At 40.4% G+C, this 13563-nt stretch overlaps 1 protein-coding gene across 4 annotated transcripts in view; it reads right to left on the reverse strand.

The window, feature by feature from the left end:
- The window catches only part of NFKB1 (nuclear factor kappa B subunit 1), an 85978-nt gene that overhangs the window by 65995 nt on the left and 6420 nt on the right, over positions 1-13563 (reverse strand). For 3 of the 4 annotated variants that reach the window (XM_019553032.1, XM_019553033.1, XM_019553030.1), the window contains exon 2: positions 1461-1510. In XM_019553032.1, coding sequence (XP_019408577.1) covers positions 1461-1502 — 42 coding nt within the window. In that variant the 5' untranslated portion in view covers positions 1503-1510. Of the gene's footprint in view, positions 1-1460; positions 1511-11144; positions 11149-13563 lie in introns of those variants that run through there. The other variant, XM_019553031.1, reaches the window with a different exon arrangement.

A 13563-nucleotide genomic window follows, 5' to 3' on the forward strand; every position in this document is an offset into this window, starting at 1 on the left:
CGGCTTATACAAGCAACCTAGGAGTTTTACCATAGACTCAACTGGACAAGGATTTAATCCATACTTCTATACATTATGTACTTAAAAAAAAAAACTAGTCCTGTCCTTAAATGTTGTAAACCAGAAGTTTTACTAGTATGCAAGCAATGTAACCATAATGATCTAAGAAATATGCAAGAGGCAAAGGTTTTTGTTGATGGTATCTGTTATTGAACCAACTGCCTGGTTGGGATAGACAAGCTTTCAAACACAGTACAGTCTTCTTCAAGTCTGAGTTAAAAACAGGCACAACAGATTTACAGTAAGTTGCATGGTAGCTGGGGTTTTCTTAAATCCCAAGTTTCTGTTGGGTAGGTAGGTGAGTATCTCAACTTACTTTAAAAAAAAGGTAGGTTTGTAGCCCTCAGTTGGGAGTGGGGTGGAGAGATGCTTAGGTATAGAGAGTCACATTTCCAATCTCATTATTTTTGTGTGTGGGTCTGATAATCCTTTGTTTTTGCCCTAGGAATAGGTCTCAGCCACATTGTAAATGCAAACCATTTATCATGTATTTACATTAAAAATGAGTTAATGACCTGTATTATTGGAATCTTTCAATTATGTACTGTTCTCATCACTTAAATGAATCATAAGCAAAGTAACCAGACAGCACTCAAATCAGAGTTCTGAAGTATGAAGTCCTATTGAAACGACTGCAAATGAAGATATACTATAATAATCTCTCTCATACCGAGAACACTTAAAAATTGAATAAAGGAGCCCTTTTATGTATTATGTATTTAGCAACATTTGGTATGCTTCCACCACTGAAAGAAATTCAATGTAAGTGTGCATCAAGGTGATAGGAAATAATAATTGCAGGAAACTGTTTAAAGTCCTAGGGTACTTGTAGACATAAACGACCCCCAAAACTGGCGCTTTAATTAAAAAACTCGGCTCATTCCCACACCAAGCCCCACACATGCCCAAAAGAAGCAGTGTGTTACTTTAACCTGCTTGCCCAATATCAGGAGCTTTAGTGGGGCCTTTTCGTGCTTTTATTTAATAGCTGACTGAATCAGCTTTAGCTGAAAGTGCCAAAAAGCCCTGCTGAAGTGTGCAGTCTTTACAGACGCTGCAGAGCCAGGATGAAATAATGCGCTGCTTCTTCCAGTAAAGCGGGTTTGTTTGTTTTTTTTAATTTGCAAGTGGCCATAATGGCCAGATTCTCTTTTGTACTAACATCACTTTACACTTGTACTGTCAAAGGCCTGGAATTGTCATGGGCATAAATTACATTCTACTGACACAGGATCTTGATATTAAGTTATGTTGATATTTATACTGCTGATGCTGTTAAGGTTTTTGAATGATTAGGTAATACAGAATGAACCCACAACAAACAGCTAAGATAGCCAGGGAAAAGAAATGTATGCATTTCTGGTATAATCTGAGCATGTAAGAAGTGTTCTTATACTTACTTGAGGATCAGACACTCCCATGATATAGGGATCTTCTGCCATGTTAAGTGCTGAAATGATGAAAGCAGAAAGAAAATGACTGTTCATTGACTGACATTTTTTCATCAGGCAACAATAACAATACTTGTATCAAAAACAACTTTATTGCATTATAAACTGAAAACACATCACATAATGCAAAGATGTTTTTTCTGAGCTTTAGTGATCTCACTGCAGCCATACTAGCTGTCTTAATACTAAAATTTCTCAGCACATATAACGGAATGCATAAGGACAGAGGCTGGGATTCTCTGCTTTCAGCACCCGTTTAACTGAAAAACCCAAGTAAAGTCTTCATCAAAATTCATCCCTTCACTACAATTCCAGGAATTAGTTTTCCTTTCCCTTTTTACCCCACATATATTTGGGCTTCTGCAAAACTATTAATATATTCCAGTAATTATAATATTTTGTGCTTCGTTAGAGCCAAACTTCCAAAAAAATCTTAAAGTATTCACAAATTAACCCTCATTGTACCCTACAGGACTACTACTAAATTTGGGAAATCTGAGACCTAGAAAGGGTAACAGCCCAATTTTTCAAGAGTGTTTATCACTTCTGGTATTTCTGATTCCAGAGGTCCAATATGAAAAACTGAAACCAGACCCACTGAGCATCCACAGTTTCAGTAGTCAATGAGAGCTGTAAGTGCTCAGCATTTCTAAAAATCAGTTCCCAGAAATCTTACTTTAAGAACCCAAAGCTGCTTGAGACTGTTGGAAATCTGGGCCTATGTAACTTTCCCAGGGCCATACAGCAAGTTAGTGGCAAGGCCTAGAAGTAAAAATAGGAGCCTTAAGTCTTTCTGGCCTAACTGCTAGAACTGTAAGTGTATCATGTTAAAGAAAACCACCTCTCAAAAAATATATGAGAATACAATTGTAATTACAGAAACATATCAATTCTAAAACAGTCACTGTGAGTGTAATGTACAAACAGACAAACATTATGGGTAAAGGTAATTATTTTAGAAAGATGAGGAGTCAACGGACTCTCATTTTGCATCACAATTTTAATTAAGAATGTTTTCCAATGAAGTATAACCTAAGTGTGAGAATCTACTGATACACGAAAGAATGTGGGAAATGATTAAGAATCAGTAAGGAGGAAATGGGTCACAGGGTAACCTTTACATAAATTAGAGAAGTGGGGACTGAAAATGAAAATTAGAATACAAAAATTAAACCTGGTTACTTATCAGGCTCCAAAGAACTATGGTCAGCCATCCAGTATGACTAGAACAAAGGAGATGAAATAAAACAAGGAAAAAATAGAAAGAGTTCACGACAGGGAAACTTTCCCTTTGGGAAAAGGATGTTCATTATGGTGAAACTACATCCTCACTTGGGTGTACAAATACATTTTTCACCTTATAACTCCAACTTTGAAGAAGTATAATTCTAAAACTGGGGGTACATCTAATGCCACACCTTTGGTCAGACAACAAATAACTGGTAAAAGTATGCAGCCAAAAACGAATAGCACGAATAGCAATAGAAGCTATTGTCACTCATGCAGTGTTTGATGATCAGGTTTTTTTGTAGCAGGATGTTAACAACATCAGCCAACAACATAGCATCATGAAAGACACTGTGCTAAACATTATTTTTCCTGTTTATATTAAAAATTTGCTACCATCATCAACCTTTTTCGGAAAATAATTGGTAGAGTATCTGTACAGAAAACACTTGATATGCACCAGGTCTCTGTTCTATTTTTATTAATGTGATTGACAATTCTAAAATAATTGATTAAAAAGTTATACAGCAGATTATTTTTGATTTTAAATTACAGATCAAATGAGGACTGTAGCTCATCTATGACTAATACCTTCCTATAAATTAATGATTCATTTTTGGCATGATTCCTTCCTAGCTAGAAATTTAGAAGCTGAAAAAAAAAATAACCAGAAGAGTTCAAGGCCAAGGTTTCAGCAAGTATGAGAAATGCATTTCCCCAACTTATGTAAGCAACCTAGGGAAATGCACCTTCAAACTATGCTGCCACAATGAAGTGGAATGAAAATTGGTTCCAAGACTCTAAAACCATTTTTTCATTTGGGTGAAAATACTCTCACCTTCAAGCTAATTATTAATCCAAGTTCCTCCTAAGCAAAACACTGAGCAAAATGATATACTCCCCCGGTGTCCAGGTAGTGAGACAGAAACAGTCTGACAAGCTGCTAAGGATGCAAGCCTTAACTGTTCTTTATGGTATGTATCCCCCTTTGCAAGACTGTGAAGTTACCCATTCATAAACAATGTCTCTCAGCTTTTCAGTAAACCCTCTAAGTTATAGTCACAACACATTCTAGCTAATTTGCGCTTTCCCATTTCAGCAGGCTACCTAAAAAGGTCACAGATGCTTTGCCTTACTGGGATGATGCAAGACAGCCACAGTTTAACAGTGAACCTGGCTTTATTCTTAATTCAGCAGAACTTTATGGGGAGGGAAATGTGGTTATTTTTTCTCTTTTTTTCTGCTTCCTGGTAATATCTATTGCGTCTAGAAGCTATATTTAGAACTTTAATCATATATGACTTAAACCAAAAGCAGGGGCACCAAATTTTCCAAACCACTCCCATTTATAGTACTTACCTAATTCAATATTAAAACATACCTTGAAATATAGCTTTTAACTTACCTAAAGGAGTTATTTAAGATTGCCTTGCTGAAATGTTTGTTTTCCTTCTATTGGCTGTACTAAGGAGTAGTCATTTAGATCCCAACATGGGATCAAAGAATATTTTGCTTCACAGTGGGTATATCTACATAAAATGCTACTGTGCAGTGGTTACTGCACATTTATTTAGTACTTATATAATCAAATACTAAATAAATGTGCAGTAACCAAGGTTATGGCACAGTAGTGCTGATGAACACCTTTTATGTGATGCTACTGTGCAGTAGCCTAATAAGACTGTGCAGTAGCATATTAGCAGTTAGTTCTGTGATGTGCTACTGTACAGTATTATTCGGCTACTGCGCAGGCAGCATCTCGTGGAGATGCGCTCAGTGAGAATCTGGGTATATACTGCAATGCAGTGTGGCTATGCACACACAGATGCTGTCACTCTAAGGTTCTTTGTTAAAAGAAATACAGGTGCCTCTTCGTTTTAATTCAGGGGTGTATTTGGTAGTTGTGTTAGTCTGAGACAAAAGACATACAAAGAACTAGAACTCTTGGTTCCAAAATGATACCTTTTATTAGACCAACTGGAAAATGGCAAGAAAATTGTTCTTTTCTGCAAGCTTTCGGATCAAAGTCCCTTTGTCGGGCTCTGGGAAAAGTATAGATGGTACAAGATGGTAAAAAGTCCCTATAGGTAGAATTTTTGCATAGGGGGAGCTAGAGATGGAAGGCTACTCAGGACAGCTCACACACTCTCATGGACCCAGAGGGACAGCCTTCCATCTCCAGCTCCCTCACACAGCTCACACTCTCTTTCATAGCCTGTATTTCTGTAGGACCCAAGACCCTTTCTTGAGTCAATTAAGCGATCAATATTAGTGCCACCATGTTGGTTCATTCTAGGGGTGGAATTATCCATTTAACCTCTTTTAATTATAGCAGTTAAATAGTTAATTGATAACATGTACCTTCCATGCTGACTGAAGCAGAGTCCCTGACTGGTGCCTGCCCTGCCCTGGCCTGCCACAGAGAAGGCATTGCAGCCACCTACCCAGCAGCGTGGAGAGCCAGGGGCCATGCATAGACTCGCTCAGAAACAATTGCTGCTAGGAGCAGCTCTTTGGCACCTTTGACAGCGACAAGCCCCACCAGGCAACATAGCCCACATGAAGCTGTGGCCAGCAGCAGCAGGCAAGGAGCTTTCCCACCCACTACAGCTGCTGGCATGCTGGTAGCTATGGATACTAGTCCCTCCTTGCCTCTCTCCCGCCCCTCCCCCACATCCTCCTGCCTGTCTGCCCACCCTACCACCTTCCTGTTCCTGTGGCACCATGCCACTTCCTTTCCCCACCGGACTGCACCCCATGCTGATGTTAACTAGGAATGCATTACAAGTATGAATATACTTATTATTTAAACATTTAACCTATCACATCCCTAGTACATGCATACATTCTCTCAGGGGGAATGGTGCACATGCAATGTATTGTTTTGTTTAGGGAAGTTTTCCTTGTTTTTTCAATGTTATGATATGTTTATATCAGGGAACACAGACTGAAGAAAAGCACCTTGTACTTGCAATGGAAGGCACTGTGATGGTCCTGCATCTGATAGGATTTCATACCCAGGAAAGATCTGACTCCCAGCCCCCAGGAAAGATCTGACTCCTGTAAAGATGAGCTTTAACTTTGTGCTTTAACTTTAAATTGTACCCGACAAAAAAATTGTCAACAGGAATCTTCATGGAGCTTTACACAAGCTTTTAGATAATTTGGACCCAGATACATTGAGCACCTTGACCATGACAGAAATACTGAGCTTGACCCATGTGTACAAATCAGGAGATAGTTTAGATGTCAAAAGAGGAGGACTGAACGTTTCTGAATTGTTCAACCAAAAACGTACTATTTCTGAATTATTCCCTTGAATGGGAACTCACAACATTTTCCTTTGATTGCTTCTTAGAAAGTGAAGGAACAGCATTTAACACTGTGCTGAATGGAAAGGAACTTGGTCCCTGGAAGCCAGGTACAGTAGAATCTGGATCACTTGTATCCACGTGGTTTGCAACTTGCTAAATTTGTAGCAGGCTGCTAAATTAGGGACAAGCCACACAACTTGCTTGCTGCAGCTTTTACTTCAAAGGGCACTAATTCTCCATTGATATGCCACATAAGGCTTAAATATAACTTAAGAAATGTTGTAGATGAGTGCATTTTGAATACCTTCTGGTATTTCAGGATTTGGGACATGTTTACATTTAAAAGTTAATTTACTCCTTGTCTGAATAATCTTATTCTAGCATAAGAGTGACTACTTTCTACTTAGTTATCTGTTTTTAAAATGCTATTCTCCAATAACACCAAGCATACACAAGACCTAAATGTGATTTCCTATTACAAACAAGTAAGACCTACCTCTCCAGACAACACCAATACTTCCTCTATCTTGTTCATTATAGCTTTTGCTTTTATAGTGGCTAATTTCACCCAGCCATACCTACTGGGTTTGATTACTTGGTCTGGATTTCAAAGAGAGTAAGCATTTCCCTGCTACATATTAGCAGTCACCTCAGTGCATACACTTGGGACACTTGTTGCTAGGGGGGTAGTATTGGGCTTTTTTTTTTTTTTTTTTTTTACATATTTTTCCAGCTAAACCTGACATGGGTTTCTGGGAGGAAGTGGACTTTAACTATGATGGATGATTATTCAGATGCTGCTTAACTAATAGTTTCAGAAAATATTTACAAATTCCTTCTCCTCTGGCAAATATGTAGCTTTTCAAACTTTTTTCTTTTAACTTCATGTCCATCTATCACTTTTAAGCTCATGACTGGCCTTGCTGACATCATGTATATAGGCGATTTATACTAATCCACTGTAAAAGCTCATTCCTCCGAACAAGACAACAGCTAAAAAATAAATCTTAATTATGATCTAAACTTAATTTATGAAAGTGAAAGCAAAAAATAAAAATAAAATGATGGTTGGGACCCACCCTTCAATGGGACCTGAAACGAAAGAATCCTGCCCCCAAAAGTAATACATGCTTCTTTTACACTAATCTTTAAGAAGATCCTAGATAAAGCCTCTGCTTTCCATCCACCCTCCTTAAGTATAATTGGTCGGAATGTAATTTAGAGGTCAGTTTTGGAAAGACAGAACAGAGCTACCAACTTCCCTTCAACACATCCTAAGAGTTTTACTCCTGAAGATCTGCCTATTCATGTAAAAGTACTTATATCCCTCTCCCTGGGTCTGTGTGTCTACATCTACGTCTCTCTTTTTGAACTTCCTCTGGAAACACCTAAGCTACATCAGAGCAGCTAAGAATGAACTAATATAACCTGATACTGAGCACCTCTTTGGAGAATCAACCTGCAAACTCTGCCTGGTCAGAAGTGTCTGCTGCTATTTTATTTTAGAAACAAATTTCTTCCATTCTATCCCTCCTGGAATTACTCCTCGTCAAATATACTTATATTCAGTCCACTGTAACAACTGACTTAAGAAACCCAGAAGACTTTAACAGAGAGAAAATTAGCAGGGGTCCACAGGTATTAATGAGTTCTAGAGAAGTTACTTTCATACACTTTTAGAAAGATAACTATAACCCTGCCACAAAAAAACTGAGAATGGTTTTAGAAGCTTGATGAGAAAGATGACCACCTGTATTAAATTCCATAAAACTCTAGATAAAGTTTGTTTTATTCTACTTGCTAGTAGAGAAAAACCAAATCTCATCTCCTCTTTCAGAAGCAGACCACAGAGAATAAATCAAGCCAAAAAAACAAAAGAAAACAAACAAACAGCCACAACTATCAATCTCATCTGTCTGGATGTCTTGAAAGCAGTCTTTTCTCAAGTTTTCTAATAATTAATGATTTTAGTCAAGGTTGAGAAATGCTCAAACCTGTATGTTCTATTTTTCTTTACATTGGTTTGCTTTCCCCTTTATTTTACATGTACATTTTAGTTCTTAAAAATAACTGTGAAAGCCAAGCAACTCTAATTATTAACCTAGTTAATTAACAGGCTTCTTTTGCTTACAAAATAAGAAGGATTACGGGGAGAGAGACAAACAAGGGAAATGAAAATCGCAGGAGTTATATTAGATGTACAGATTATCTTGCGCTATGTAACAACACTGAACTATGGCGGGCTTCTTATTTCCTTACTGATAACTAGGGTTTTGGAAGGGTGCCCATTGTGTGCTCAAAAGTAACAGTGAAATCTGCAGACATAAATAATAGCTGTCTTACAGTACAATCCTCTCTCAATGCTCTATCCCATATCTTTTCCTTCTGCATTAGGATCTCTTTCTTTCTACTGTACTTTCAGTGTTATCCTTGGTGCTGATTTTTCTCTCTGCTTTACATAATTTATGTTTTACAGATGTAAATTTGAAATTGTGCAGAGGTAACCATTTCAGCCCAGTGACCAAGTGAGTCCATGCACATAAATCTTCAAGCGTTTGGAGAAGACACACAAAGGGAAAGTTCAATAACCCATATACCGGACAACTGTTATGTGGAGAAATTCACTTTTCGTAATTTAAGCCAAATCCTATTGACATTAGAACCTGAAGGTTGTCTCTATGCCAGGCTTCCTTTTCTCCTTGGAAAGAAATTCCTCCTTTGCTAACCCTTGTGCAGCAAGATTGGAAGCACTGTCACTGACAAGGCTCCAAGCAGTTGTTAGCTTTTTAACAAAGTTAGTTGTCCACACCTTTTCAGGTAGGTCTATGTAAAAAAACATTATAAAAGCCATCATCTACCTGCCAGTGTCATGTGCTTCCCTCATTGTTATCACCGGCAGAACAATGCAGAGAGTACTAATAATGCACATTGTTTCTTACATTTCTTTGATAATGGCAGAATAAGATGAAATCATTCAAATATTCCTGAGACATGACTTTGGAGATATTGTAAAGTTGCAGAGAGTTCTTTTTTTTCCTTTTATGTACAGCTAGCTACTCTTGTTACAGATGAAAAACCCCATGATTACTGAAACTGAGAGATTACAAACCTCAATATTAGGCGTCCTTGCTTTGTATGTACAAGAGCATTTGGTACACAATCAGTTTCATTATTGTGTCAAATATTCATGTAAACAACAAGAAGGAAAAGAAAAACACTAAACAAAAAGGTGACATTTCTGAAACTTGACATGAGCCAGCTAATATTTGAAACTATTTCTAACCCATTACAGATTGTGACTGTGAAGGTAGCAGTGTGAAGGTAGCAGTGTATTTTAACTTAGCAGACTCTCATGCACCTTTAATTATTATTTCAGTATTAATTTTTGTTTTATTTTGACAACACAGTTTTTGTCATGCTAGTCTTCCAAAAGAAAATGTTATATGCCATTAAAAATGTTATATGCCATTACAAAGCAGTAGCCAGCACTGTTCTTGGGAGTTAAAAAACTTAGTTTGCTACATTTCAGCAATCTCCTACAAACCTACACAACATATATGTTAAGGCATCTAAATGATGTTACATGCTTTTAAATATACCAATATCATCTACTTTTCCTTGTTAATAACAAGGAAATGCTTATTATTTTCTGTTGGGTAGGACTGAGGAGATTTTGGCTGTACACTTTTCAAGCTGAAACTACGTTAGGCAGAAATGACTTTTCCTCTTGATTTGGAATCTTAAAATAACTTCATACACTTCTAAACACCACCATTACCTTCAACCAAGAAACTGTAAGACAGAAGGGCTGTCTAGCCTCAAATCTGTATAAAATTATAAGCTACAAAAAGTCTGTAATAAAATCACTTCAGAAAATAAAATAGCTAGCAGAGACTACAGGCCAGATTTTCAAAAGTGCTTACAGCGCACAACTCCTCCCCATAGAAACTGTTGGGCACCACCCTCTTCTTGAAAAAACCAGCCCCCCTCTTCCTACAAGAAACAATAACTGTGTTTAGAGAAATATTTAATAACAATTGGATTTATTTGACAAACAGCAACTACATGGTACCAGTGGCTGTTTTACTTGTATAAGCGGGGCTAGGGACAGAAGTTACAGACAAACCAGTTTAAGTGATCAGAAACTGGTTTAAACCTGTAACAGAACAGAAGTTCAGTGCACAAAAACCAGTTTCAAAATAGTCCTACCTGGTTTAAGAGAAACCTGGTTGAATGTAGTAGTATCAGACTTAACTGAGTTAAATCTAACCAGTTTATGGATGGGTCCCAAAGCCTTTGCTGGTTCAAATTAAATCACAGTCTCCCAGCATCTCAAGATGCTTTGCAGCCCTGGGTTTGGCTGTGCTGTCTGCTTGAGCAGAGCAGGTTTGGTCCCATCCCTCTGCTCTCTAGCTGGAGCAGTGAGGGCTGGCTGATAAGGGCACGAGGGTGGAAAACCCTGCTGGGGATGCAACCCGCTCTGCCTTGTGGGGTGGAGCAGCCCCTGCCAGACTTTTTTCGCTGGAGTGGAGGAGACAGGAGCATGGGCCAGCAGGCTAAGGTGTATGTGTGGGGGGGTTAAACCCCATCTATGGCCCATGACACCCCCAGCCTGGGTCTGCATGGAGAGGGACCGCTACTTCTGCCCTGCCTGTCCCACTGCTTGCAGCAGCAGAGAGCAGGGGGCGTGGCCACACCCAGGCTGGGGCTGGCAGGGTGAGGCAGGATAGCGGGATTTAATCCAAACTTCCCCCATTCTCCCATGGTACCCCAGCCAAGGTCTGTCGGGCTTTTTCCCCCCACTCACTACTCAAATGGCAAGAGCATAGTCCAGAGGTGGGCAAAATTCAGCCCGCAGGCCATTCTCTCTGGCCCGTGAGGCCCCTAAAAAAATTTACAAAATGAATATTTATCTGCCCCTGGCTGCCTGTCACACGGCCCTTGATGGCTTCCCAGAACTCAGTAAGTGGCCCTCTGCCCAAAATAACTGCCCGTCCCTGGCATAGCCAGATGCCGGCCTCAGGCTACTGCCTGGGGCCAGCATCTGGCCATACCCCCTGCCACTCAAGGCACAAGAAAATACCAGACAGACCCTGGCTGGGGTCCTGTGCTGGTAGCAAAGGGAAAGGGAGGGGGTACTCCCTGCTCCCTTATCCTTCACCTCATGCTGCTGCCCAGGGCCGGCATCTGGCCACACCTTGCACTCGGGAACAAGCCTGGCAAGTGCTGCTTCCCCCTTCTCCCTCCAAGCACACTGCAGCTGGAAACCATGCAGGCCATTGTAGAGGTTTAAACTCCTCCCAGTCATACTCAGCAGCCTGTCAGGACCTGGCCACAGCCCCCTTCTCAGCTCAGCTCCCTTCCAGCATTGCAGCCACTGCCAAAGGGAAGAGAGGGCTTGTTTTAGCACCCCCCAGCTTCTAGCCTGAGCTGCTGCAGGCATGTGGCTGCATTTCCAGAATCAAAAGTGAACATCTGTTTACTTGCTCTTGGTTCAATATACGCAGGATAGACTAAACTGCAAAGACTGAATCTATTCAAGCTCAGGCTTTTTGAATGTCTGTACTTAGCTTAACTGGGCTAGACTATAACCAAGACTATTAGCTGGCTTTAAGGTTTTAGACAGATTAGCAGCAATAATAATAGTTGCAGCATGCATCTAGCAAAGTTATACGAATCACACAGAATCCCAAGATAAAATCTGTAAATCATAGTGTAGATCAAAGGCACTAAATAGAATGAAAAAAAAAAATCAATGAAGAAAACAATTCTGATAATCTGCTGCTTTTTGCTAATGGAGTTTGGGCAGCATCCACTACTTTAATCTTGCTTCACTAAGAATCCCTGGAAAACTAATAATTTTCATTACAAAGCATGACTGGGACAGAAAACCAAAGCAGTGTCCTCCTAGGCCTTGTATATGTAAATTGTTCTTGAGCAGCATTTTGCTACTCAGTAAAAGGAGAACAATTTTAAACAGAAATGTTCTACTTACCAAGATACTTGTTTGCACACTGTTGTATAGTTGCAATAATACATGTTCAGAATACACTTGGTACATTAAAAGACTGTCCAATTTCATTAGCTGTATAACCACATAAAGAAAGGGACTATACTGAGCCATCTTTGTTATTTTATAAAGAACGATGCAAGATTACTCATTCTTGGGCAGAGAGGGAGGAGAGGATTACTTTTTATTAAACTATTTTTAACTGGAATTTAAACAATAGTCTTGGAGTGGGAGCTACAGCTTTAAAAAATACTCAAAATTTGTTTGGTTTGGAACTACACTATGTTCAAAGTTTTATATGAAACTTTGACCTTGGTGTCAAATTCCAACTCGGACACACACATATTTGTCACTTACTCACAACTGCACGTTGGCTGCAGTCGACGACCTGGTGAGGGGGCTGTGGGTGCTCAACCACTTGGGTGACAGTGATCATCGCCTGCCGGAATTCACCATCCAGTGCAAGGTGGCAAAGGCCTGCAGCACAGCAGCAGCCCTAGATTTCAGGAAGGTGGACTTCAATGAGCTAAGGAGAATAGCTGGGGAGGCACTGAGGTCCCAGAGGGGAGGGGAGTCAAGTGTCCAAGAAGAGTGGTCGCTCCTTAAGGAGACGATCCTCCAAGTCCAAAGGAAGGTAATCCCAACACAGATCAAAGGGGCAGGAGGGCACAAAAGCCCCCATGGCTCACCAAAAGCATCCAAGAATGTCTCCTAGCTGAAAGGCAGGTGTACACCCAATGCAAGGGAGGGGCCATCACCAGGCAGGACTATACTACAGTTGCTCAGGGATGCAGGGGGCAGTCAGGAAGGCCAAGGAGGAAATGGAATGTGGGGCCCCTGCAAGACACGCTAGGAAATTTGGTTGTCACACCAGATGACGAAGCTAACTTATTTAACGACTTCTTTGCCTCCATTTTCCTGAGCAGGGACCGGATCAGCCCCGCCACCAGGACCCCCTCAGGCCCCAGGGGAGGCGCACCTACATCAAGGGTCAGTGAGGAGGGACTAGATGCATTTAAATCAGCTGGTCCAGACGATCTTCACCCCAGAGCGCTGAAGGAATTAGCTGAGGTCATTGCAGGACCCCTGGCATGGCTGTACGAGCACTCATGGTGCTCTGGTGCCAGAGGACTGGAACAGGGCCAACGTGGTTCCCATCTTCAAAAAAGGGAGGAAGGAGTACTCGGGAAACTATAGGTCAGTTAGTCTTACCTTGATCCTGGGTAAGCTTTTTGAGAGAATTATCCTGGCACATGTCCACGAGGAGCCAGCAGGAGAAGTTATGCTTATGGACAACCAACACAGGTTCATTACAGGCAGGTCCTGTCAGACCAACCTGGTGGCCTTCTACGACCAGGTCACCAAATCCTTGAATGCAGGGGTAGCAGTGGACATAGTCTTTCTGGACTTTCGGAAGGGCTTCAACACTGTCTCTCACCCCGTTCTCATTAAGAAACTGGGGGGACTGTGGTATTGACACCTACACAGTCAAATGGATCGC

This window comes from Crocodylus porosus, unplaced genomic scaffold, assembly GCF_001723895.1.
Source record: "Crocodylus porosus isolate Cpor-Errol unplaced genomic scaffold, CroPor_comp1, whole genome shotgun sequence".
NCBI classification, from domain to species: Eukaryota; Metazoa; Chordata; order Crocodylia; family Crocodylidae; genus Crocodylus; species Crocodylus porosus.